The sequence below is a fragment of the Berghia stephanieae genome, chromosome 2 (genome assembly GCF_034508935.2).
Source record: "Berghia stephanieae isolate SIO BIC M18660-M18661 chromosome 2, UCSD_Bste_1.3, whole genome shotgun sequence".
Classification (NCBI taxonomy): Eukaryota; Metazoa; Mollusca; class Gastropoda; order Nudibranchia; family Aeolidiidae; genus Berghia; species Berghia stephanieae.
Window position 1 is genome coordinate 93,166,937 of NC_088361.1, and position 27,703 is coordinate 93,194,639.

At 35.7% G+C, this 27,703-nt stretch overlaps 1 protein-coding gene across 3 annotated transcripts in view; it reads left to right on the plus strand.

Annotated features, from left to right (window-relative positions):
• The window catches only part of LOC144965886 (uncharacterized), a 53,033-nt gene that overhangs the window by 3,331 nt on the left and 21,999 nt on the right, over positions 1-27,703 (plus strand). For all 3 annotated transcript variants that reach the window (XM_078901713.1, XM_078901712.1, XM_078901711.1), the window contains one exon: positions 8,207-8,443. In XM_078901713.1, coding sequence (XP_078757839.1) covers positions 8,416-8,443 — 28 coding nt within the window. In that variant the 5' untranslated portion in view covers positions 8,207-8,415. The remainder of the gene's footprint in view (positions 1-8,206; positions 8,444-27,703) is intronic.

Genomic DNA, 27,703 nt, shown 5'->3' on the forward strand with positions numbered 1-27,703 from the left:
TGCAGTTCACTCAGACATAATACCAGATTGAGACAGTGACGTCACAAATAATGATAATTCTCTTTATTATTAGAATTATTATCATCATTCACTTGAGAGGGATACTCCTCGATTCTCTATATGAATGCATTTGGTTGGTGATTCAGTCCCTTTATCCTTGATTGCAGAAAGACTTTTATTCTCATTCTTTCACCTTGCTTGGGTGAAAAACATATCAAAAGAAGAAAAAAATAATAATATTGGAATGGTACTTCCACTAATCTAGATTAACAAATGTTTAAAAAAAGAAGAAAATATCCACCTGAAGATAATATGCCTCTCTCTCTCTCTCTCTCTCTCTCTCTCTCTCTCTCTCTCTCTCTCTCTCTCTCTCTCTCTCTCCCTCTCTCTCCTCTCTCTCTCTCTCTCTCTCTCTCTCTCTCTCTCTCTCTCTTCTCTCTCTCTCTCTCTCTCTCTCTCTCTCTCTCTCTCTCTCTCTCTCTCTCTCTCTCATCTCTTATTTTCTTACATTTACTTTATGTATCATCTGTCTCATCTTCAGAAAGCAAATCTGTCCTTGTCTCACCCCATACAGAACCTCAGGTGTGTGACATCTATACTATACACTATCACAATTTCACCTCTAACCCCATTCATACGATGGCCTCTTGTCCTGTTTATAGGATGGGAAACAGGGTTTTAATCCCTGTGTGTGTCTGTATGTATTTGGTATTTGGCCGGCGTACGACCAAACATTACTAGGCTTATAGAAATGGTCGTAATAGGTTGACAGGTTCCTGGCTACGTGTAATGCCTGGATCTAATATGTCTTATTGTATTATATATGTGTGTCTGTGTGACTGTGTGTGTGTGTGTGCGTGTGTTTGTGTTTGTGCTTTGATAGAACACACGTACCTGTGCTGTATGTGTTATGCCATTGTGTCTGCACCTAAAAGTACATAATATGTAATTATCTAGTAGGTTGGCTTTTTTTTTTATCTCATCATTTTCTGCATTGTTGCTGTGGTCATTGGCCAGTAATAAAAATCCCTCGGTGACATGGGACGTCAATTAGAAGTGATCCAAAGACGAGCTGCTGGATATATAGTATAGGAAACTACAGTATTACCTCGACTCCTTCTTGCCAACTATAGCAAAATCGTCACATTTGTTACCATACAACCAACTTCTTTCTAACACGTTTTTTTTTTTTATTTCTCGTTCATCCAACATTATGAGGATACTTCTTTGTTATGGCTTTTAAAAAAAAGTACACTCTATTATCAAGATTATTTTTCTGAACAAAATTATATATATAACACGGACCTATTGCATTTGAGTAGATAAAGAAAATCTATTTTAGCCTTTGATGGGTACGATGTTTTAGGAACAATCATAAAAATGGCTGGTAAGGAGGGATTTTAAAGGAGCTTCGCTGACAGACCCTTCATTTGAAACGAGGAAATTGGAATCTCGCTAGTTACAATCTCCAAAACAGACCTAAAACCACCAAAAGTAACGAAAATATTTTCATTCCACTCTCTGGCAGCGCAAACTACCCGACTTACTCATTCTTTCCTTTTACGTTTGCAGACTGGAACAAAACCATTAGAAGGATACTTTTTTTTCTATTATTCAATCAACTTCCTCGGAAATAATATTATACCGCTTATATTATGTGAAGTGTCTTAGCTGGTCAGACTTCTATTTTCTTTTCTCTCATTATTTTTATTTCTGCTTTGTCTGACACTATTTTTGCACCAGTGCCTGCTTTCAAGTTTATCTCTGATTGATGGCCCATTTGTCGTTGTCATCCGCGTTTGAATGTATATTATATGAATTCATCTTTTCTTAGCCATTACCAGATACAAATTAGCTACTGTTGAGATCTCTCGACACAAGGTGCTGTGGGTGCATTTCATTCTATTTTAGAAGTCATTGTATGCTCTGCTCGAGCCAGGTTAGGCAACTGCAAACATTCAACATTCATCTTTGCTGCTTTTACTTGTTTATTAATTTATTTTTACTTTTTGGAAGGTGGAGATGTCTTTTCCTTCCTTTCTTCCTTCCTGAAACGTCCCCTTCCCTGTGTGTGTCACGACATAACAACCTTGTCACTCAACGTCTTCTAGTCAAACAGAAGACGGACAAGACAAGCGCTTTGGGTCGGAAAGGTGACTTGACTTTGTCAAAGAAATTGAAAAGTGAAATGTGAGCCGTCGTCTCAAAAAAGCGACTTTATATTCTGTAGTCCTGGTGTCAAATAATCAAATAATAATAATGATTATACTACTACTACTACTACTACTACTACTACTACTACTACTACTACTACTACTACTACTACTACTACTACTACTACTAATACTACTACTACTACTACTACTACTACTACTAATAATAATAATAATAATAATAATAATAATAATAATAATAATAATAATAATAATAATGATAAGCATTTATACCGCGAATATCCACTACCCCGAAATGGACAGAGGGCTCTGAACTCGCGATAAAAAAAAAAAAAAAAGAAGATGGCGATTTAAAGGTCTTGGTCTGATCAGGAATGTGAGCTTTTACTTTTTGGTCATTTTAAAGAAATTACATGCCTACCTTCGATTAATTGTGAAAATTGAACCTCAAATCTCACGTTTTAAACTGTACTTTCAATGTTTAACATCGAATTAAAACTTGAGCGTTTATACAGTTTATACAGAGTAACGTGATCAAATCGCTTTTCAATGGGACCCAAGCCAACGCTTACCATGTTGGGCGCATGTACTGTACTGTATCGCGCTATTGCAATAAAAAAAAAAAATAATAAGTATAATGAATGGCTTATTTATTATAATCGGATTGACAAAATGTAATGCCGTTCGTCCTTTGCCGACTGGGCGCACAATGTAGGTAAGCAGGTATGTGTAATAATGATAACTAAGGCAATTTAATTATGGTTGTGATCTACATTGTTGTAATTTACACTATTTTTGAGAGTATGTATTAGCATTGCAAAGATGACCCCCCCCCCCCCCCCCCAAAAAAAAAAAAAAATAAAAAAAAAAATAAAAGATAATATTTATTTATTATTATTATTATTATTATTATTATTATTATTATTATTATTATTATTATTATTATTATTATTGTTGTTGTTGTTGTTGTTGTTGCTGCTGCTGCTGTTCTTTTCATTGATATCCGGCTTACTCCGCACGAAGTCATCTTCTTGTTTTTGTCTTTATCTATTTTCTGTTCGCTCATGTTCTAAAATATTTCGTTATCAGACTTTTAGAAGCTTGTCATCCGTCTAGATCTGCCTGGTGTACTTAAGTGGGTAGCTGACATCAGAAAGACTGATACATGCATGTACATCCCAGCATGTCATTGGTCCCTTACCATTTTATCATTTGTAGTGCTTGTTATTTAACATTCCTTTCTAATGATAAATAAAATAAACATGACCATTTAAATTTATATAACGCATTTTCATGGGTTCAACAAGTTCACTACGCGTTGCAATGTTTTATTTATTAATTTATTCCTCATAGCAGACCGTGTGGAACCATATTTTCATTTCATACAGTACCAGTCGTCTGTCAGGCGCCCTTTTTGTCCTGACACTACCACTTTAACAATGCTCGTCACTGCTTATAGCCAGGTCGTCATTGACACCCGAGTCGATAGGGATTTTAATGTGTAAAGTTAAGTGTCATACCCCAGGTCGGGACTATCTTTTTTTTTTTTTTTTTTGATAACTGCCACTCATCCGACATCTGACCACTTTTGACAAAGCTCGAATTTTGTGGCTGGGCCACCACACTTTATGATGACTAATACGAAAGTTATAATTCCGAATTCTGGTCGCGTCGCAGTGTTTATTCTTTTTGAAAACAGAAAGAAGACAAATTTTTTTTAAAATGATATTTACTGTGTAGGCTAGTAGTTTTGTTCATTGCGTCAAACCAAGCACAGCTTCAATAATGAAAGACTGCGTGTTGGTATTTATTTAAACATTAAGCAACAGCTGTTTTCTTAATCCATGGCTATTTAAGGCCTTGATGACGAATATTATAATATTCATGTTTACTTACGGATAGGGTACAGATTCAGACTGATAGTCAGAAGGAGCGGGGGAGGGGGGGGGGGGGGTCGATCTCAGGTCAATTTGGCTTAAATTGCAGTTGATGTTTGCCCTTTTCAAAATGTCACGACTTATTCGATGATGTATTGATTGTAATGAACTTTTATTGATGAGAGACAGCCTACTAACCCCTCCCCCCTTCTCTCTCTCTCTCTCTCTCTCTCTTTCTATCTCTCTCTCTCTCTCTCTCTCTCTCTCTCTCTCTCTCTCTCTCTCTCTTTGTCTCTCTTTCACTCTGTTGTTGTATATATTTATTATTATTATTATTATTATTATTATTATTATTATTATTATTATTATTATTATTATTATTATTATTATTATTATTATTATTATTATTATTATTAATTTTCTTTTGCACCCTAGGACGTTCCTCCTTAGGATCAAGCACATCATTTTTTTTTTCCTTTCTGTCTATTCTGATTCAAAGTTGCGCTTATTTGTTTCTTTTAATACGGAGATCCTTTTCCTCGAATGTTGATTCACTTTCCCCTAATTTAAAGTCGGTAGTTCAATGTTATTGTGTCAGCCACATAATATTGGGAACAAAGGAAACTCATAGTAAACAAAGGAAGTAAATTATATTCCGGATTCTTTACTCGAGAAATGGTTGCTCTGCTGGTTCAATGTCCTTGTATTGATTGGTATTATAATATAATATGTGGAAATCGAATACGTTTTAGAACTGTCAAAGCCGGTCTGGCCCGATGTCTACTTATTTGCACGTCCGATAATCAACCCAAATTGTTATAATCTCATTGTTGTAATGCATGAAAATACTCTCAAAACCAAAGAAAAATATTGTTCATTGCAACAATGCTATAATATCAAGCCCATCATTTTTTTTCTTTTTTCTTTTTCTCGATTATCCGACCCGCAAATAGATAAACGACTTTGTGGTATGACACACTGCCCTCAAATCTAATAGGTCCCTGGTTCTAGTCCCGCTCTGAACGGTTCGGGGAACAATTGAGTCATTGGAAAAGGCGCTTTACTCACATTGCGTCACCTTACTCAGGTTGTAAAACGAGTATCTGGTTGTTATCAATGCTGTCTCTATAGAAAAAGGAAAGATAAAACAATTGTAATATCGCCTTACTTATAGGTCTCATGTCTCGTCCTACGTGTTAAGCGTTGCTGTTTGCTTGGGAATCCTTGTTAAAGGCTTTGAGGAGGTTTACTGAATAAATATTGCGAAATATTGCAGCTATGTGGTCTAGTGGTATGACACTCGCTTTCAGATCTGGGTTCGAGCCTCGCTCGGCGCATAGTTGAGTCCTTGGAAAAGACTCTTTACTCACATTCTCTCACCGTACTCAGGTGTAAAATGAGTACCTGGTCGGCAACAGCGTTGTCTCTGTTGGAAATAAATTGTAATATCGCCTAACAGGCGTTATGTCTCGTTTTTCATGTTACGTGTTGATGTTGGTCAGGGACCCTTTGTAAAGCGCTTTGAGCACATTTAGTGGATATTGCGCTATATAAAAGCTCTAGTATTTTGTTTTTAAAAAATATAAATGCGAAAAAAAACCCCAAAATAATCGCCGCCTGATATCGATTTGTAGAAAGCTAATGCTTAATAGAACTTCCTTAATCAGTCTGGCTCTCTTCACGACTTAACGTAGCATGTGCTTTGTTGTCACGCCATTCGGCGTCACATTATACGCCCCCGCCAGTCTTTCACATAATTTGTACATGTCTTCCAGGTACTCGGATTTCTCTTCCTGATTCCATTTATTTTCCCCCTACTCTCTTTTCCTCTTTTTTTTTTTTTAATGTTATATTTAACGAGTTAACTACCGAATTCTGGGAATACATTTATTCTTAATCCTTTTTATCCTTCAAATATCTATCGATTTAAATGACCCCCAATTTGGCCAAAAAAAACAAAAACTCCCAGACCTGGGATTTCGCCAATTATAATAATAATAATGATAATAATAATAATAATAATAATAATAATAATAATAATAATAATAATAATAATAATAATAATAATAATAATAATAATAATAATAATATTAATAATGATAATAATAATAATAATAATAATAATAATAATAATAATAATAATAATAATAATAATAATAATAATAATAATAATAATAATAATGGTAATGATGATAATTTTATTTTATTTATTTATTTATTTTTGCTTTTAAGCTATTGTGAAAGCGAGTTTTCTCCGAAACTACCGGGGCATTGTCGTAATACTATTTCTTGAATATAATCTAATCCTGGGACAGAAAAATATTCCGAATTTTCAAGTCGAAGTTGAAATTTTGCTTTGTTTGTTTGTTTGTGTGTTTTTTTTTTTTTTTTTTGTTTTGTTTTTTTTTTACTTCCTTGTCATAATGACTTATGTATTGACAGCGATTCTTATATGGTAATAAGTATTGGACATCCCAATCGTTTTTGTTTTTTTTAATCCTGTTTCAGATATTATTCCTATTCATTATCATTATCATTTAAGTCAGGATATAAATTCGTTCTGTACAAAGGGTTTGCGTAAAACTAAGGACAGCAGAAGCTAAGTTGCCCCCCCCCCTCTCTCTCTCTCTCTCTCTCTCTCTCTCTCTCTCTCTCTCTCTCTCTCTCTCTCTCTCTCTCTCTCTCTCTCTCTCTTGTTGTTTACATAATACAATTTATTATGGTGATGATGATTATTATTATTATTGTTATTATTATTATTATTATTATTATTATTATTATTATTATTATTATTATTATTATTATTATTATTATTATTATTATTATTATTATTATTATTCTCTGAATCACGAAAGTCTTGCTTTGAACACTGCGATGTTGATTTTGTGGGCCACTCATGGCGGGACTTCAATAATCATTCTTTCTGTTGTCAAAGATAAAGGACGAGAAGATAACCACGTGAAGAGCTCTTACAATGGATTTTCGTTGTCTGAGGAAAACATTATTAGACGTCTATTATTATTATTATTATTATTATTATTATTATTATTATTATTATTATTATTATTATTATTATTATTATTATTATTATTATTATTATTATTATTATTATTTTCCCTTCGTTTTTTTGGGTAAAACTGATTTTACTTTTTGCAAATATGTCATGAGATATCCCTTTTATCCTTTGTTAAAAAATGTACGGATTCGGGAATTTTTTTTTTCTCCTTCACGCATCCGGTTTTGCTTAAAAATAGAATTAATGATACCATGATCACAATAAAAACTAGTATTTAAGGTTACATCATTAAATTCTAGAACACATCTTAGCGAAAGATTTCAAACCAGGGTAGATTTGAATAAGAAATAACGTCGATGAAGTCATTGGAGTGATATAATCAGAGAGCTCTCAGGTACACTAAAAATATTCTTGCACTCCTGTTCTTCTTCTTCTTCTTCTTCTTTTTCTTCTTCTTCTTCTTCTTCTTCTTCTTCTTCTTCTTCTTCTTCTTCTTCTTCTTCTTCTTCTTCTTCTTCTTCTTCTTCTTCTTCTTCTTCTTCTTCTTCTTCTTATTATTATTATTATTATTATTATTATTATTAGGTAAGTAAGGTTTAATGACATTTCGGGTCAAAGAACCATTCTAAAAACTGTTATATCCATATAGTAGGGGGTTGTGCTAAACGGTCATTTTTTGAAGTGTCCAGAAAATCTGTGGACTTAATATCAACTTTGTTTTGAAGCTGTTCTCGACTTCGCTTGATGTACGACTTTTCTATTCTTTTGTTTGTTTTGTTGTTGTTGTTGTTGTTGTAGGTTTGTTGGGGTTTTTTTGTTTTTGTTTTTGCCACAACTGGTCATAACCGTTTGTAATCGCCACAAGTAAATAAATATATGATAAGATGATACCAATTTGAATGTAATCTCGTCTTGCCATTAATGGGTTAATGATTATGTTCAGTATAAAAGCATCTCTGGATGAATTCACAAACCCAGCCTACTTTTTTTATGCGATGACCTTCAATTCAATATTTACGCACTTGACTTCTATTTCTTGCATTACTGGTTTAAAATTATTTAATCTTCTGTCATTTTAAACATTTTATTGTTTTATTTGAAGGTAGCTAATCAACTTTCCTTTTTTATTTCGTCTCCAGATAAAATTGCAACATGCGCGATGAATGGTAAGGCATATCTCAAGATTGGCAAGCTGCTCGGATATCGCTCGTCGTCGTCGTCGTCGTTTTCATCATCACCATCATCGCCGTCATCTGAAATTATTGTCTAAATCGTGTTTTATTTCGAAAGTTGGAAGAAGTATTCGATAGTGGTGTTCTGCTGTGCCCTTGCTTGATCAGCGTTCACCATGGAGGCCGATGAGGTTACTGTTGTAGGTGAGTAATGCATGGCTAGTGATAGCTCTGTTTATGCGTAGCCTTCGTGAAGTTATAGCCTGACACTAGGACCTGTATGATTTTCATTCATTCATCCCATGATCCGATAATCGTCGGGGGGAAACACGGGATGCACCTCTCACCACTTTACGCCATTCTTCTATATTGTTGGCATTCTCCAAGAGTTCTTCATCTTCATTCCTGTCTATTCCTTGATATTGTCCATCCAAACTTTCCTTTGTCTTCCTCTTCTTCTTCCTCCTTCCTCCATCACCGTTCTACACAAATTCATGCCTCACATTGTGGCCAAACCATGACATCATTGTATGATGACATTGCTATTAAGCTTGTTTGTCAGCTTGTGAAACAACTGATCCATTGGTTGAACTATTGAATACAACTCAGGATTTTCTTTCCTTTGATGGTCTGACCTTGTGTTTTGAGGTTATTTTGTTGGTCATTCATGTCAGGCTATGACTTAACAAGGGCTACGGTTGATAAAATTGTACAGAAAGATATCCCGTAGACGGAGCGGACGAAGGTACCATCACAGACTACTAGGAGTCCTGTATTCTATGTGGGTACCAGCATTAAGTTCGCCACATCTGTAGGCCTAACGGGCAAAAGACCTTGGCTCAGGGTGACACAGTGACATGTACTTATCTTCAGGTCTGATAATCAACATCATTGTCCATTGCAATGCTATTAATATTAAATTAACGCCATAAACGCGTTTGGGTTAACAGACTTGCAAATACGTTCATTTGGGCTTAAGGAAAGATTGTGAGAGAAGCAGAGAGAGAGAGAGAGAGAGAGAGAGAGAGAGAGAGAGAGAGAGAGAGAGAGAGAGAGAGAGGGGGGGGGGCAACTTAGCTTCTGCTGTCCTTAGTTTTACGTTTGACGCCGTCATGGGTTGCCCAGTTTCTTATTTCTACCACTACCAATTTTCCCCCTTTGTATTTGCATCATCCGATATACCTTACTTTTTATCGTAGTAGGTGCGTTAGAACCTTTGACTATTCTGTCGTACTCGGAAAAGAAAAGACAAACAACCAAACAACATCAATAACGAACTACGTAGAAATATAATTTTGACCAGAAAACTCGTCCTTCATCGATCAATCGATGTTTGAAGGACGAGTTTTCTGGTCAAAATCATAATACGTGTTTTTACAGAGTACGACAGTATTGGTGTAATGAGGCCAAGTACTCCATAGTAAACACTACATAAGCCTACTTGGAGCCCAAAAAAACTATAGGATGGTTAAACACAAAAGTAAACATGACTTAACTACTTCAATCGGACAGGTTTGCAGTTTACATAAACCCTTTCATATTAGAACGGTTTTTATTTTACCGACGTGTACCTATTTGAAGGTCTGATAACCCAATGATTTGTTATTTATATTATTATTATTATTATTATTATTATTATTATTATTATTATTATTATTATTATTATTATTATATATTATTATTATTATTATTATTATTTGTTTTTTTTGTGTGTGGGGGGGGGGGGGGGGGGGGGGGGGGGGGGGGGGGGGGGGGGGGGTAGTCATTGTTGCAATGCTAATACATACTTTCAAACCAATCCAAAATATTGTACATTACAACAATGTTAATTCAAGCCCATAATTAAATTGCCTTCGGTTATCACTATCACACCTGTTGCTGATTACACGTGTGCCATTTTACTGATCAACTGTCGGATCTTTGTTTACTTTTTCTGGGGGTTTTTTTATATCCTTTTTGTTTTGTTGAAATTGTCACCTTGCAAAGATTGAAAATCTAAAATCCAAGTCCCCAATGTTTATCAAGGCATTTTTGGAAGGCGGTGGCACTTGTTGTTTTAGGGGCCATGGTTTATACATTTCGGAATGTGGTCTAATTAATATTATCGCACATAGAATAATATAACACCATTTATATTTTTGTCATCATATTTGGAGTCTCAAGATTAAGAATGTGTGTCAATCTTGTGTGTTGGGCGGGGGGGGGGGGGGGGTTACTCTATTCTTTATTCATGAATATTTCTGGTTCAGATGCAATTCCAAATAATAAATAAATAAATAGACATAAACAACAAAATAAAGAAAAACAAAACTCTCGTCTTCTGAGTTCGTTCGGTATGTCTAGAGCACAATGCGATAGAATAATTGTGTGAAAAATATAGCGAGACTAATAGATGTTCATCACACACAATATTCTCACAATACGAAACAAATTACGTTTCGGCCCTTAGCTTTTTACATTGATATGGACAAATCACGTCATACACACACACACACACACACACACACACACACATACACACACACACACACACACACACACACACACACACAAAGAAAAGAATTGGAAAAATCACATTTGAATAATGAACGTAACAAATTCAGAGACGTTGTTTTGTATATATTTGTATTTAATACAGAACGGAGATTGCAGAGTGATACTAAGCAGCTAGAAACTGTGGACTGTAAAAAGAGATGAACAAAAATGAATATACAGCTTCAAAAGAGAACAAAATACCAAACATTGAACGTTTCGGGTTAAAATCCCTTTTCAGTCAGTAACAGAAACAATAAAAAGTAATAAATCACTTTAAATCCGGGCAGAAGGCAGATAAATATTTAGCCCGTCTTGTCTGCAAGGCAAGATAACTCGTACTTCAAATATCAATCAATTAAAAGACTCTCAGCTTGTCACAAAGTCTCAAATCTGGGACTTGAAAGAAGTCCCATCTGTGCGAGTTTTTGCCGCCACGATCAGGGTCATCTTAATTTTATAAAGTCCCAAGTTTGAGAGTTTATGTCAAGTTGCTGAAACAGTCATAGGTCATTTTTATCGGTCGACATTTGATGGACGAGTTTTCTGGTCAAAACATTATCAAGATTTTAAAAAGTTGTTTGCCGTCGTTAATAGCACCATCGACGACTATCTTATTGTTGTCATCGTCTTTGGGTTTAGTATCATCGCTACACGAAGACCCCCCCTCTCTCTCTCTCTCTCTCTCTCTCTCTCTCTCTCTCTCTCTCTCTCTCTCTCTCTCTCTCTCTGTGTGTGTGTGTGTGTGTGTGTGTCTGTCCCTGTCTCACTTTCTAGGTCTGTCTCTCTGTCTCTTCCTCTCTATATATCTCACAATTTCTAATCTCATATCTCTCCCTTACTCTCTCTCATTGTCACTTTTCTCCTCTCTCTATCATTCTCTCCACCCCCCCCCCCCCCCCCCTCCGCCTCTCTCTCTCTCTCTCTCTCTCTCTCTCTCTCTCTCTCTCTCTCTCTCTCCCTCTCTCTAAATTCGTGTTATTGACAATGTCCAACCACATGCCAACCTCGTACGTCCTACTGTTTGACCTGTTCTCTTACAACCTGAAATGTTCATCCCGGGCCTTCTTTGGTTTTTTTGCGTTCACTTATAATGTAAACACCCCCCCCCCTTCTCTCTCTCTCTCTCTCTCTCTCTCTCTCTCTCTCTCTCTCTCTCTCTCTCTCTCTCTCTCTCTCTCTCTCTCTCTCTCTCTCTCTCTCTCTACCCCCCACCCCTCCCCCTAAAATCGTCTCATCGCCAATATCCACACAGCAACCTTATACTACCTCCCACTGTTTGACCTGTCCTCTTACAACCCTAAATGTTCATCCCGGATCTCTTTGATACACACACTTAACAACGTACTCTGAAAAAAATATAGCAACACTTAAAAAAAAAAAAAAAGAAAAGTTGGCCGGAAATATTGTCCATCTAAATATCGACCGATTTAGATGACCCTGACCTTGTCAAAAAGTCTTAAATCTGGGACTTCAAGATTACCCTAATCCTATCAAACACTCTCAAATCGGAGACTTAAAGAAGTCCCTTATGGTCTAACAAAATAAGGAGCTATTTTAATCGATCGATATATGAAGGGCAAGTTTTCTGGCCAATTTTATTTAACGTGTTTTTTTTTTTCAGACTACGGTAGTATAATGTGAACATGTTTTGAACGACACAAAACAAACAAAATAAAACAAAATCCTCTCCACTTTTAACATCCATTTGGACTTCCTTACCCCACCCAACCAACATCGCAATACGACTCTTTGTTATAGACTAAATTTGAAATTCCTTTACTCGTCACATTCATTCTGCCCCTTATAAAGACGTTTGCACATTCCGTTCGTGTTTTCTTTTCTTTCATTCTTTCTTCTTTTTGCTCTTCTTTCTATCTTTCATTTTTTCTTTTCTTTTCTTTCATTCTTTCTTTCTTTATAATTGTCTTTCTTTCTTTCCTTCTTTCATCTTTCTTTTTTCCCTTTTCAATCATTTCATTTTCCTCTTCTTTTATCTCAATTAAAATAAAGTACATACATTTATTCATTGTTTGAATAATCCCCGACATTCCGTTGCTCTTTGTAAGCGAAATCTAATCCATCTTGTCATGGTGGTGATGTACATTGCATTTTATTATGGCTACTACAGTGGGGAAAAGGTTACACGTTTTTCTCTTTTCTGCGGCCATAATGTGGTCTTGTGGTATGACATTTGCTTTCGGATCAGGAGGTCCTGGGTTCGAGCCTCGTTCGGCGCATGGTTCGGTCCTTGGAAAAGGCTCTTTACTCACATTCTCTCAACCTACTCAGGTGTAAAATGAGTATCTGGTCATAAACAGCGTTATCGTTGTCGAATAAAAAAATAATTGTAATATCGCCTAACAGTCATGTCTCGTACTACACGTTTTGAGCAGATATTGCGCTATGTAAAAGCTTTATTTTTAAAAAAATATTTTTCTCTCCTCTTTGCTATATAGAACTCCTCTCCTTCTTCTAAACACGCATGCACTTGGTAATTTACGTGCTTGTCAACTCGGAAACTACCTTTGACCTATTATTATTTAGCGAATTGTAAACATCCCAACCCGCCATAATCATGTCAAGGAGTAAAATGCATTTTATTATGGTTCAGTCAAGAATGGTTATACGTTTCTCCTTTCTCTGTATTTTCGCCCCCCCCCCCCCCCCCCCCCCGCGCCCCTCCCTTCCCCCTTTCCAAAATCGCCTGTAGTTAATCATTTACGGGCCTATATTTATGTACCCACTTGGAAGGACCTTTGACCTAATTGAGGGTAGTGCAAACATTGAACTTGCCATAATCAATGTCACGAGACATAATATTGCATTTTATTATGGTTCGGTCAAGAAAGGTTACACGTCTTCTCTCCTTTGTATCACACCACTCCCCTCTACACATTATATTATTATTATCAATGATTTTACGAACATAATATCTACTCGGAAACTACTTCTGACCTAGTATTGAGCGAAATGTAAACATTCAACTCGTCATAACTATGTCACGAGGTATATTACAATTTATTTTGGTTAGATGGAGAACGGTTACAAGTCTTTTCTCCTTTATATTTCTCTCCAGCACACATACTATTCTCAAAATAGTTTTATCTTCCTATCTACTGGGATCCTACTTTTGATCAATTATTGAGCGAAAAATGATAACTTCCAACTGGCCCTAAAAATGTTATTGTGGTTTGGTCGACAAAAGTTACATGCCTTCTCTCCTCTGTATTTCTCTCCTCCCTCCTCCCTCATCTCAACTCCCTGCCTTTTTCTATCTCTAACCCATATTTACTCGGAAATTACTTCTGACCTATGGAGCCCAATGTGAATAATCAATGTTCGTAACTAATTGTGCTATCTACTAAGGGATACGTTTGACAATTGTCAGATCATACTTGGTCAGGAAATATAGTATTCTTTGTTTGGCGCATTATTTTCGAAGAGGGAGGGAGGGAGGGAGAGAGAGAGAGAGAGAGAGAGAGAGAGAGAGAGAGAGAGAGAGAGAGAGAGAGAGGGGGGGGGGGGGAGAACTATTAAAATGATGTTTTTCGTTTCAAGTGGACTTAAACATTAAACTCAAACCATATTATTAGCCCCCAGCCATAATTATTTCGTGATAAGCACGCCGAGCACCTTGTCTTTTTAGAATTTAAAGTTGTACATACTTCCACCACTTGTCCTCCTAGCACATACCTGGAGTGTCAAGAAAATGACGAGGTCAGTAGGGTTGCCAATTTGACTTTTGAATACTAAATTACAGAACTTTGCGTTTTAAAAAAATCTCTATCTATTTTGTAGAAAAATAAACATTAATTTACATTGTTTGATATAATTTTTTTTAATCACTTAATAGCATCTATCTATTTTATAGAAAAATGAAGATTAATTTCACAAATTATTTTCAGCATTAAACTCAAAAGAAATTGAACGTTTTAAAAAACATTAATTGATGGCAGGCGGATTTTTTAAAGGGTCTATTTCCACTTTTATTAGCATTATAGCCGAAAAAATGCTGTCGGGGAAAAATTGGTCAGTTGATTTGACATTATTATTTGACATGTTTGGCTTATTTTTAAATGCAAAGTTAACCTGGCAATCTTGAAGGTGCGGTCTCGTATCTTTCGTGACCTTACCAAAACTACCTTTTGCTGACAAATATACAAATATACAAATATACTAGCAACGAATTATTATTCTCAGTTTGTCAAAAATTCTTAATCCCGAGACTTCGCAAAGAGTCTCAGGTTTAAGATATTATTTATGCCGCTATCGAGTGCCGTGTAAACAAGGTGGTGCCTCTTCAATGGCATGACCTTTTCTAAACTACCTCAAGCTGACCGAAAAGTTTGAAAAAGAAAATTGGCTGGGAATTTTTATCTTCAACTAAACGACGAATTATGACCACTTGTCCAATAATCCTTAAACTCAGAATTTCCACCCGACAAAAAGTCTCAGATTTTGGAAATATAATGAGTGTCAGAAAAACGACATGGTTAAGCCTCTTCCATGACCTTACCTAAACTACCGTACACGAACAAAAAAATTAATTACTTTTTAAACTAAAAATGGCCGGAAATTAGGACCACTATCAACGAATTATGACTGCCAACTTTGTTCAATAATTCTTAAAACCGACACTCCTGAGAGCTTTCGGGTTCGAGGATTTTTATTTTTTATTTTAATGTTCAGGGTCTTCTGAATTCATCATTGATGTTTTATGTAAATTAATTTCTGGCGAAAAATGAGGGGAAAAAAATTAACAATTTGGCCTGAATTATATACATTTCCTCACAAATCGGCACATGTCTCTTTTCGGAATGTACCCTAATTTCATTTTAATTCTAAATGCTATATGCAGATTTATTTTATTACTGATCATTTATTCTCTTCTAACCAATGCTTTTACAAATATTTAGTGATTTTTTATTAAATGCCACACGTCTGTACAAAAAATTTCCATTAGGATGAAATAAAAGTATTATTATTATTATTATTATTATTATTATTATTATTATTATTATTATTATTATTATTATTATTATTATTATTATTATTATTGTTATTATTAATATTATTATTATTATTATTATTATTATTATTATTATTATTATTATTATTATTATTATTATTATTATTATTATTATTTAAAGTGCCGACATGGCGGCCAGAACCAACGACTTACATTCGGGGTTATCATTCTGACGCATTTTGTGTGTGCTTTTATTTACTGCGCCATCAGTGCCCGTATTGGAATGTATATTTTTAAAAAAATGAAACATATTTTTTTAAAAGCCAAGGGTGATAGAAAGTCTAATCAGAAGTGTCTAGTAAGCAAACAGATCCGTGTCCTTGTGACGCCCGTTTTTACGAGCCAATAGATTAACGTTCTCGATAACCAATTGGACAAGTATTGGACAAAATAGGCCCATTATTTTGGTGGGCGAGTTATCGATTCTGGCAGGGTTTTAAAGGCCACTATTGGTGATCAGGCCAAGTTATTGGTGATCGCCGAATAAATGAAAATTATGGTAATTTCACGTTCGCTATCGGTTACTTTTCGACGAGCTGTTATTGGGCCTTTGGGAAGTGGAATAGGAAGAAATGAAGGATAGAGAAAATGTTGAATGACAGTATGACCTTATTAACGCGAAATGAGAGTGATCTGTTTATCGGTTGATCAGTGCTGGAATTACGAAAGCTCGTCTGTTATGTCAACGGAATTTCTGGCAGTATATATGTATATATATATATATATATATATATATATATATATATATATATATATATATATATATATATATATGTGTGTGTGTGTGTGTGTGTGTGTGTGTATACACGAAAAGAGAATGTGTGTTTTTGAAGTGTTTTTATTTATTGATTCACTTTTGATTTCGAACAAATTGTGCTCCGGGTTTTGATAAGAAATTATTGTATTTATACTTCACCATGAAGGAAAGAAACTTATTCTAAGCTTTATGCTTATGTCTCTAAATTCGCTTTGATTCGGTAGGTTACAGATGAAGAATTGAAACAGAAATGGAAAATTCAGACTTTATTTTTCCATCTTTGCGAGGAACTTGATGATAATAATTGTTATAAGATCGCGCTCCTCTCTATACCCCCTAAAGTAACAATAGAGCTAAACAGGATAAATTCTTCCCTGTTTCTTACTTAAAACAGCTCTCATACACATTTTCATTCATTTTCTTAATTGTTTAAACCGCTCCTGGGTGTTATCGTTTATTTACTTCTTTATTTATTTATATATTTATTTATTTTTTCGTTCATTCATCCATCCACTCTTTGTTAACAATAAATATATTTTTTATTCGTCTTTTGCTTTATTTATTTATTTATTTACTATTATTATTATTTATTATTATTATTATTATTATTATTATTATTATTATTATTATTATTATTATTATTATTATTGTTATTATTATTATTATTATTATTATTATTATTATTATTATTATTATTATTATTGTTATTATTATTATTATTATTTAATTAAGTAAGAGGATACAATAACTCAATACGTATACGTACGCTAGCATTGTTTTTAAGAAAGGAAAATAGCTTATTATACCTTTTATTGATTTGGTACTAAAAAGCCAAACCAAGTCTTTGATCTGGCCCTAACCATACATACACTGGTCGATGACTCATCGCCGCCCTCCTCCTCAAGTGGAAACCCAATGGCCCAAGACCATGCATAACCTAGCCTAAGACTCACGTGTTTCGAATGGCCAAGACCTTTTTTCATAAGGTGCTAACTCTAAGGCTAGAATTCCTATCAAAACAAACCTGACATTGGCACCGACGAAGAGAGTAGGGAACAGAAAAAAAATCCTTTATGGTTTGACCATTTTATTATGTGACATATATTAAGCCTCGGAACGATATTGACGCTATGGGTTTTAGTAAAATACTGACCAGTTTTGTCCACCAGATCAAGAGGAAGGGTAAGAGAAAGAGGGGAAAAGTGTGTGTGTGTGGTGGGGGGGGGGGGAGAGAGAGAGAGAGAGAGAGAGAGAGAGAGAGAGAGAGAGAGAGAGAGAGAGAGAGAGAAAGGTGTGTTGTTTCATTTAGTTTCAATTAAATTCTAGTAGAGCCCTGTGCTCAGTGTTCAGCACGCAATAGAAAGGAGGGGGTAAATGAATAATCTTTATTAAGTAAATGGTTTCAAAGTAAATGAAAAAAGAAAGAAATAATGACGTTGACAGCCCACTTTCTCCTTCACCTCCAGTAACTCTTAACCCCCCCTTCCATAAGCACATAATTTGCATTTAGTCAACGATCCAACGATTGCCATGTCACCTTTAGTTAATAGTTGTTAAATGTTTACTACGGATTAAGTATGCGGGATGCGTTTAAAGGGTTCTTAAATTCCACCAACAAGCCCAAAAAAATGTAATCGCACGTCCAAGTTCGTACAGGTGCATCCTCTATTAATAACGCCCGTACCTAACTTGACCAGTAATCGAATCAAGTCGGTAGGATTTCTCAATATGATATAAATAATATAATGTATATTCTACTAAGCAACGGGCGGATGTTTACTATTTTAATCAATACGATCAATTCACTTCCCCGTGATCAATATCTATCTACTACCGTACTCTGAAAAAAAGATGTTTTTTAAATTTTGGTCAGAAAATTGGTCCTTCAAATACCGATTTGATTGAAATGACCCTCATTTTGCCAAATGCTCTCAAATTTACGACTTCATGGAAGTCTTCAATGAAGTCCCAGGTTTGAGAGATTTGGACAAGATGAGGGTCATTTCAATCAATCAATATTTGAAGGACAGGTTTTCAGGCCAAATTTTTTAAAAACGTTTTTTTGTTTTGGGTTTTTTTTTTCTCTTCATTTTTCTTTTTAGAGTCCGGTAGAATATGCTTCTTTCTATGGTAGAGGTTTTATATGTTACAAACATTGTCCACCGGCTCAAAGTGATACAATATAGATGCCGAGTTGTCTATGAAAATTGAATGTAGTTTTTAAAATGAAGTTTAAGGTTTATCGAAATGCGTTTATTGATGGCTTGCGTTTAGGTAAAATACTCACCAGTTTTTTTTTGCCAGATCAATCGTATCAACACACAAAACGATGTGTACCTTTACACGTTTATAGTATGCTAGATTATCTAATCCCAGTTTCCATGGCTTTAAACGGACAATGGCAATAACTTGCTACCCTTCGGATTTGACACTTGTTCATTGACCACTCCGAAGTAATGCCCACCAGATCTAGGACACTGAGCTACCTGGGTTGACCAAAAAAAAAAAAATCAAAAAAATCTTCAGGATCATCAGGCCTTCTCGCTGCCTTTTGGAAAATTATATTTTTATTTTATTTTTATATTTATCATCACTTAGTGTGACTGAATCAGTCGGTTATTTGAGGAAGGTTTATCGAAGATGGAGCAGGAAGGGTGGGTGAGGGAATGTAGGTTAAAATAGAAAGAAAGCCAATTGGCGGTAATGAATTATGCGACATGCCTGTGATTGATTACAGGTCAGTGTGATGGGAACATTGAATGACGAGATTGTTAATTTGTGGATATCCATTCCAGTCACGATCTTGCTGTGTTGAATGTGTCGTGTGTCTCTGAAAGATAAATACAGTCGGCCACGGATAACCCGTTGTCCAAGCTGTTGGTAACAGGCATCGGAATAGAATCGATGCAATGCGTTTAGGGAAGATGCTCATCCGTTCTTCGCGTCCATATTATTCTTATCAACATACACAACAATGAGCAATCTTTAACGTTCTTAGTCTGTGAGAGGGACTGTTGTGAGAACTAATCACGCAACAGGTAGTCTAGAAACAAGAACAAATAGCCAAGTGACGCCAACTCCATTCGCTCTCTACGGCTTGTGGAGATGTAGACGGATAGATTGTAAGCTTTCCTCACTACATTGGACATGTCTACCAGTCGAAGTTATAGGTCTTCCAGAACTCGAAAGCGTTTAATTCAAATCCACGTCGTTGTTTAGAGCTACATACAGTATAATTCCGCTTGTTGTCAGAAAATTATAATAAATGCTCACAAATAGGAAGGTTAACTTTCCGTCTGGAGGGCATGTGGTACTATTTTTTTTAACTCCCCCCCCCCCCCCCCCCCCCAAAAAAAAAAATGTTTTTTATTTTTTTTTAAATTGAACTTCTATATGGCTTAATACTCACTTTGATTTGATCAGAGCGTTTTCACAAAGGGTTCCAAGCATTACCTACTTATATAAGTTTCTGATTTCAAGTCAACGTAGGATAAACCATGATGAGGCGCAATAACATACACCCGAGTACGGAAAGAGAATGCAATTAAAGATTCTTTTCCATGGATTCAACTTTGCGCCGGCAACAGCGAGACTCTAGTTATGTCATTTTATATCAGACCATCAAATATGTTCACGTCGGTAACAGCAATCAAAACCCGCTTTTCGTGGACATTTTTTTTCTTTCTTCCAATCAACACACTCGTTCACGGATACGATAATTGTCTTAATTAATTTGTTTTATTATTCACACTTCTCGCTCGCCCTGCTGCAAATCCATATTATTATGTGATCCATCGTCTTAAATCGGTTTTAATGTTGGGGTGAACTGATCTCCAGAAAATTGAATTTAAATTTATAAAGTGAACAAATTCAGAAGTACAAAATGTAAGACTTAAGTCATTCAATATTCTCAATGAAGTCCTTCAGAGCAGTGAGGCCCATGAAGCCGGAGTTTATCCCGGTTTCTATAGCCCGAAACGGGCAATAAGAATTGCTTGCTATCCTTTGGATAGGACGCTAGTTACCTCAAAGTACTTTTCGGCCAGATCTAACAGGTCCAGCTACCCAATCACTGCTGGGTGGACAGGGGGATCAGAAAAAAATCTCGATTGCACCCGGGATCAATCTCGGCCCCATTGCGTGTGAAGCAAGTGCTCTACCAATTGAGTTATCGAGACTCCATTGTTCTCAATTGGGTTTATTAATTCATGTAAGATGTCATAATTTAGGCTTTACAATCAAATTTAGATATCTGCTTCATCCCGACTTAATTCGGGGTTGAGGCAAGAGGTCTCATTAATATGGTATAAGAATATATATTAATTAAACAAGGAATACGTTAACGAGAGCGTCTTTCTGTGTGAAAAACTGAAGATCATGAATTCCTCATAAAAGGTCAAGATAGTTGTGTCATTGCGATAAATTGCTTCTTTTCTTTGTCTTTTTTTTTTAATTTATTTTTAAATAATGGTCCATGATTTTATTATTAGGCGCAAGTCAGCGTTTAATAGAAAAATAATGTCCAATTTGCATCTTGTATCATATTAAATATCTATTCTGTTTAGCAATGTCTCATATTTTCTCTCTGATCGGCATGGATGCAGACACTTCTATAGAAGGAACGAAATTGACGTCACGCAGCTCTTTGGTATTGCTTTTAGACAGTCATTTTGGTGATTAGTTCCCACTACATTATATCAATCAGACTATAAGTATTCAAGGTTACACATTATGTTCTGCGTTTGGTATGTTTATATCCGGCTGATGAATGTTGTGAGCATTTTACGTAAACACATAGCATCAATATAGACTGTATTCTTAAATAGGTAATGCATGGCAGACATTCTGACCCAACGGTTACCCAATGTTATAATAAGTTACAGTAATTAGGTATCAATGGTAAATCACGTGGTCACGTCGTCTGGGGCATGACCGTGTTACTTTATTTATCATTGCCTAAAGGACTGGGCCGGTGACGTCATCATAGAACTGGAGCATCGCCTACGAAAAGATTCTGTAAGCCTAGAAATAGAGTCATTGGTTTTATTTTGGGGGAAAGGGGGGGGGGGGGGGGGAGGGGGCGGTTGTTTTTTGTTTTATTTTTTTTGTTTGTTTGTTTTTGTTATTTAAATTTGAGGGTTACGTGTTCGAATGTTTTGGCTTTTTTTCTTTTTTTTTCTGTTAATGACCTCATATTTATCTATCCGTATATCTCATTATATTGTCTGCTATGTCCACTTAATGTGTTCTAAACACTTTACAAGGGGTTCCAAGCCAGCGGCAACACTTGACATGCGGAAGAGACTTATTGCAATTATGTTTTTTTTACACAGACAACGCTGTAACCTGGTACTCGTTGTATATCTGAGTACGGCGTGAGGTTTTGAGTAAAGGGCCATGCCCAAGCACTTAGCTTTGAGCCACTCACTGCGGTATTCAAACCAGTAGGGACCTATCGGGCCAGAGGCGAGTGCCATACCACACGCCACAAAGCAGCACGAATAGCATCATAACAATTCTAGTATTTTCATCTTGTCGTAAATAATTATCTAAATACGCTCTTTTGTAACACGGAAAAAAAGCCTACAATAAAAAAAAAATATGCCACCAACTCCTCTCCTTTTGCAAAACTCACAGAGACCAACCACCATTGCTGTCAGCTTTCCGCGAATTAGCGGATTTCCGCTATCGCTATTTTGGTCGTGCCAGAAGTTTGTCAGGAGGTAGTTATATGATTATGTTGTTGCTTATTTGATTGTATGCTTTACTTTCCGTTTCTGTATTGGTTGTCATAACTACCGTATTAGCTAATAATATGTAAAATCTTTAAATACTTTGTAAATCTCCTCCTCCTATGTCTCTCTCACCCCCCCCCCCCACCCCCCACCCCCTCTTCTAGTTTTTCTCCTCTTTTTTTTTTTCTTTTCTTTTTTTTTTTTTTTTAAATTTCTCATTGGTAGCTATGATTATTCAAATTTTCGAAGTATTAAACGTTTTTTATTGGACATGATTACGATAAAAGTAAACTCGTGAGCAATAAATTTTATGGTGCAAAAAATGAATAGCTAACTGATATGTAATAAATATGTTACGCTCGTGGTGGTGGGATTATTTGTTTAATGACCACCCCCCATGTGTTTGTTGTTTTTTTTTAAGTTTCAAGAAGGCAAAGCATAGAGAAATATGTCAGAAAGGGGGCGTGGTAAAAAGGAAGAAGTTTTGCAAACATTCCTTAAAAGTTATAGGACCCGATTCAGAGCAGGTTAAATGACATTGTTTCGGTCGCTGGTATAATCGCTTAAAGTTTATTATGCCTTATATTAGAATTACATTACATTGATTATTGTCGATTTGATGGGAGAGAAAAATAATGCTTTTGTTTATGTTTGTTTGCGTTTAACTCACTCAACCCTAACACCTACTATATCCGGGTTACTTTTACCCCATACCTATTTATTGCATTTTTCTGAGGCAAATTATAGGCGTCGTATCAAAGCTTAATGTTTTTAGTTTTTACATGTCAATGATAGTTGAATAAAACTGTCTATGCACATGCTCATTTTTAATACATTTTTTTTTCAATTTTGAAAAGTAGCAAAAATCTCTAGGATTGAGTTAGTTAATTGTTTGCCTTTGAAAGTCAAGAAATCAGTGTACAGCTATTAAAAGCAGAAAGGCGCATGGGGAGAAGGGGGGGGGGGTGATCATGCATTCCTTATTAAAAGTTTAAGGATCCGATTTAGAAGAGATTAAGCAGATTAAATGACATTGCCTCCTCGTTGCTGAAATTAAGTTTAATATAGCCGACGTCAGCCGTATATTTTCAACAGTAATTTGTGTCAATTAAAAAGAATAAAATATAGCTATTGTTTTATGCGAGAAAACAACCTTGAGTACGTTGAAATTGAAGCGTTTACTGCGTCAATTTAATATTCATGTTTATGTATTCCATTACTTATTTCAGCATCATAACCCATCCATTAAGGTAATACCCCTGTAATATAAACAGACTGACGTCATCGTAATGGGTACGATTGTGTTTATGCGTCGTTTGTGAGTGATCGTATGTATACGCCCTTTGTTTATCGCTTTACATATTATTAACCCTTTTCAGGCGGGTTTTTGATTCTATTCGAACTTGATATCATGCACGATGTTATTATATTATGGCTTTCATGACAAGAGAAGTAACTGCGATACTATCGTGATTTCATGATTCGAATTTATCGGGAAATTTCTAATATTTGCACTCATTCTCGATTTCCTTCATATACAGCCGTTTTCCATATTTTTAGTGTAAAAAAATTCTAATCACAAAAATGATTATTGTCTTAATCCATCACCACCATGACCACCACCAGTACTACTACCACCACCACCACCACTACTACTACTACTACTACTACTACTGCTACTACTACTACTACTACTACTACTACTACTACTACTACTACTACTACTACTACGACTACTACTACTGCTGCTGCTGCTGCTACAACAACAATAACAACAACAACAACTACTAATACTACTACTGCTACTACTACTACTACTACTACTACTACTACTACTACTACTACTACTACTACTACTACTACTACCACTACTACTACTACAACTACTACTACCACCATCATCATCATCATCGTCATCATCACCCTTATCATCATCACCATTATCATATACATCAATATTACTTCTTCGGTCATATGCGATATTTACCCAGGTTATAATTTTCCCCACTAAATTGTTTTACACAAGTTAGCAGATCTGGCCGGCTGTGTCTTGGACTGCTTTATAACCAGATCGAAACAGGGAGAAATTAAGATGGTTGAAATAAACAACAACAACTGGTATTGCAGTGAAAGGGTTCACATAATAGATGTATTATAATGGTACGACGATAATGAAAGTTTAGTGTGGATCGTACCGTAACAGAAATGTGGTGTGCGACACCAAGCTATGGATGAACGGACTGTTGACTTCAACCGTAGCCTTTGTGTAGCGTAACCTTCGTAGACGTATACCCTGATAATTATTATTGATTTTACTGTTTTCATTTGTTTTATGGTAATTTTGAGTCACTGTCTGAATTATAATTTGCCGTACTCTGACCCCCCCCCCCACCCCCAAAAAAAAAAAAACAAAAAAAAAAACCCACAAAAAAAAAACAAACAAACAAACGTAAAAAATTTTGGCCAGAAACTCGTCCTTCAAATACCGATCGATTACAATGACCCTGATCTTGAAAAAAAAAGGGAAAAAGAAATCTCAAACCTGGGATTTCGCTCAAACCATCAACTGTTTTCCCCATTATGACTTTCTGTATTCGTCCCGGATAGAGCCTACTTTGTTTCGTCCTGACCATTACTGGGATCTTTTGACATAAGGCAGGCAGTCGATTATTAACCTCGTGTTGTATTTATATCATCGAATGAATGAAGAATTTTTTTTAAACAAAAATAATTACCCCCCCCCCCCCCACCCCCCAGTAAACAAAAAAAAAAAAAAAACAACAAAACAAACAAGTAACTAGTCTTCCAAGTTGTTCCAGGTTTGATAGGTGTTTGTCTTTACTCGGCATTAATGAGAGGAATGCTGTCATTGGAACCATCGCCACGCCACCGTGTGAGATATCAATTAATTTATAATAATAAATATCCCATCTCATGTAGTTCCATATCTGAAGCAGACGTCGGAGGTCATCTTCCGCCAAGCTGATCTATCTCTTGCCAATTCTATTAAAGCAGCGCCACCTTTCTCAGCTTCATCTGTCCAAGTTCTTATCCCTTTCAAATACGTTATTCTTTGTCTTCCTCTTATTCTTTTTCCATTCATCTTTCCAGTCAAGGCGAGTATTTCCAAACCAGGGTGGCGGATAATGTGTCCTAAAAATTCCATTTGGCGTTTGATGATTTTTGTTATCAGTGATCTTTTTCTGCCATTTCTAAAATTTCTTCATTTCTTTTCCTTTCCATCCATGACACCCTCATCATTCTTCTGTAAAACCACATTTCCACTGCCTCCAGTCTTTTAACCATGGTCTTGTTTATGGTCCAGCTCTCACAACCATATAGCAGCACAGACAGTACATAGCAATCCAGGACTTTGATTTTTGTTTTCATGCTAATATTCCTGTTTTTCATAATTGTATGCAGCTGGTTGAATGCATTCTTCGCCATACCTATTCTTTTCTTTATTTCACAATCTGATTTTCCATTGGATGTTACATTGAAGCCTAAATATTTGAAACATTCAACTTGTTGTATTGTTTGTCCTCTGCTTGTTATTACACAGGCTGGTGGGTTATTATTTTTAGATACCGTCATACATTCTGTTTTAGATATATTCAGTTCCAGTCCCATATTTTCACTACTCCTGACTACAACATCCAGTAATTCTTGTAGTTCATGTTCAGATTCTGCCAGTAGAACCGTATCATCTGCATACCTCAGATTTGTTACATTCTTTCCTCCAATACACACCCCCTTCTTATGTTCGATATCTCTTAATATCATTTCACTATAGAGGTTGAATAAATCTGGAGACAAAACACACCCCTGCCTAACTCCTCTTCTAATAGGTGTAAAACTGCTTAGTTCGTTGTCAACACGCATTGCTGCTTCTTGTTCCCAGTACAAATTCCGTAATATTCTTAAATCTTTACCATCAATGTCCAAGGATGATAGAATTTTGAATAGTTTTTCGTGTTGTACTTTATCAAAGGCTTTAGAATATTCGATGAAACACATATACAGATCTTTATTTACTTCAATACATCTTTCCATCAGCATTGATAATGTGAATATTCCATTTCTGGTACCCTTGTCCTCAACAAAACCAAATTGCATCTCCCCAATTTCAGGTCGTATTTTATTTCTTATTCTTAGTAAAATTATCTTCAAAAGAATTTTTGTGAGGTGGCTCATTAGGCTAATAGTTCTGTGTTGTTCACAATCAACTGCCCCTGGCTTTTTTGGTAGTGCTATAAAAATGGATCGTTTCATATCAGTTGGCATTTTTCCTGTGTCATACACTTGATTTAGAAGGTTTGTGATGAATTCAATCCCCCATTCATTAATAAATATAACTCAGCTAAAAATTGACAAGCGTTTCCCTCCAATCAGATAGGCTTGTATTGTGAGGTCAGGTAAGACAGGTGTGGTCATTGGTGACAACTACCTTTACTACCATAATGTTTTCCGTCCTGTGGTTATTATTATTATTAGTATAATAATAATAATGTTACTTTTACTGTCTTAATGGCCTGTGGTCAGATAGACACGTTATGAAGAAGTTTTTATTACTTAATATTGAAACAAAACGGACGGCTATGATATGTGACCTAGGACTTCGTATAGTAGTCGCTGTATGTGACCCATCGCCTCTGAACGGCATTATGTCGGGATAAACGGAGTATAAAGTCACAATTATGACATCTTAAATGAATTAATACACCACATTGAGAAGGAAAAAAGTGGCTTAAAAAAAAACCCAAAAAATCCACTTTACTTTTGCTCATCTGACTTTTTTTCTTTTTTTCCCCTCCAGTTTAGATTGAATTATCTTTCCGCGAGCACGAGTCGTTCTGGTACTTAAGCGACCCTTTATAGTGAAAAGTGTTCGAAGTTTTCGAATGATCTAACGTCACAATAGGTCATTTTGTTCAGCTTAACTCATGGGTATGTTTACAACTGTCACAACTTAGCTGCGTGTTTACATTTATTAAGAAAGATCCAATCGTTGTACAGCAGCAAATCATGTGATCGATGACCCGGTTGAACGAAAACCTGAATATAGATCGATCCCATTTAACGGCAAATTGCTTTTCTTGCACAGAATACCGACACGAGACGATGGGTTACAAGTACGGATGTTATATTGATGCCTTTAGACAAAATACTCACAACCTCACCAGCCGGATATAACGTGCCAACACTCAAAACTACCTGTAGCCTGGTTGATATAATGTAGTGATAATTAATCGTTAAAATCGCTGTCTAAAATCAATAACCAAGAGCTGAGTGACGTCAATTTCTTTCCTTCTGTGACCATAACAAATAATTTCTATTGTTTTGGCCCCTCCGCCTCACTGGGGCGTTGTAAAGTATTTTATTTTTCACGGTTCACCGATTCGACTTGT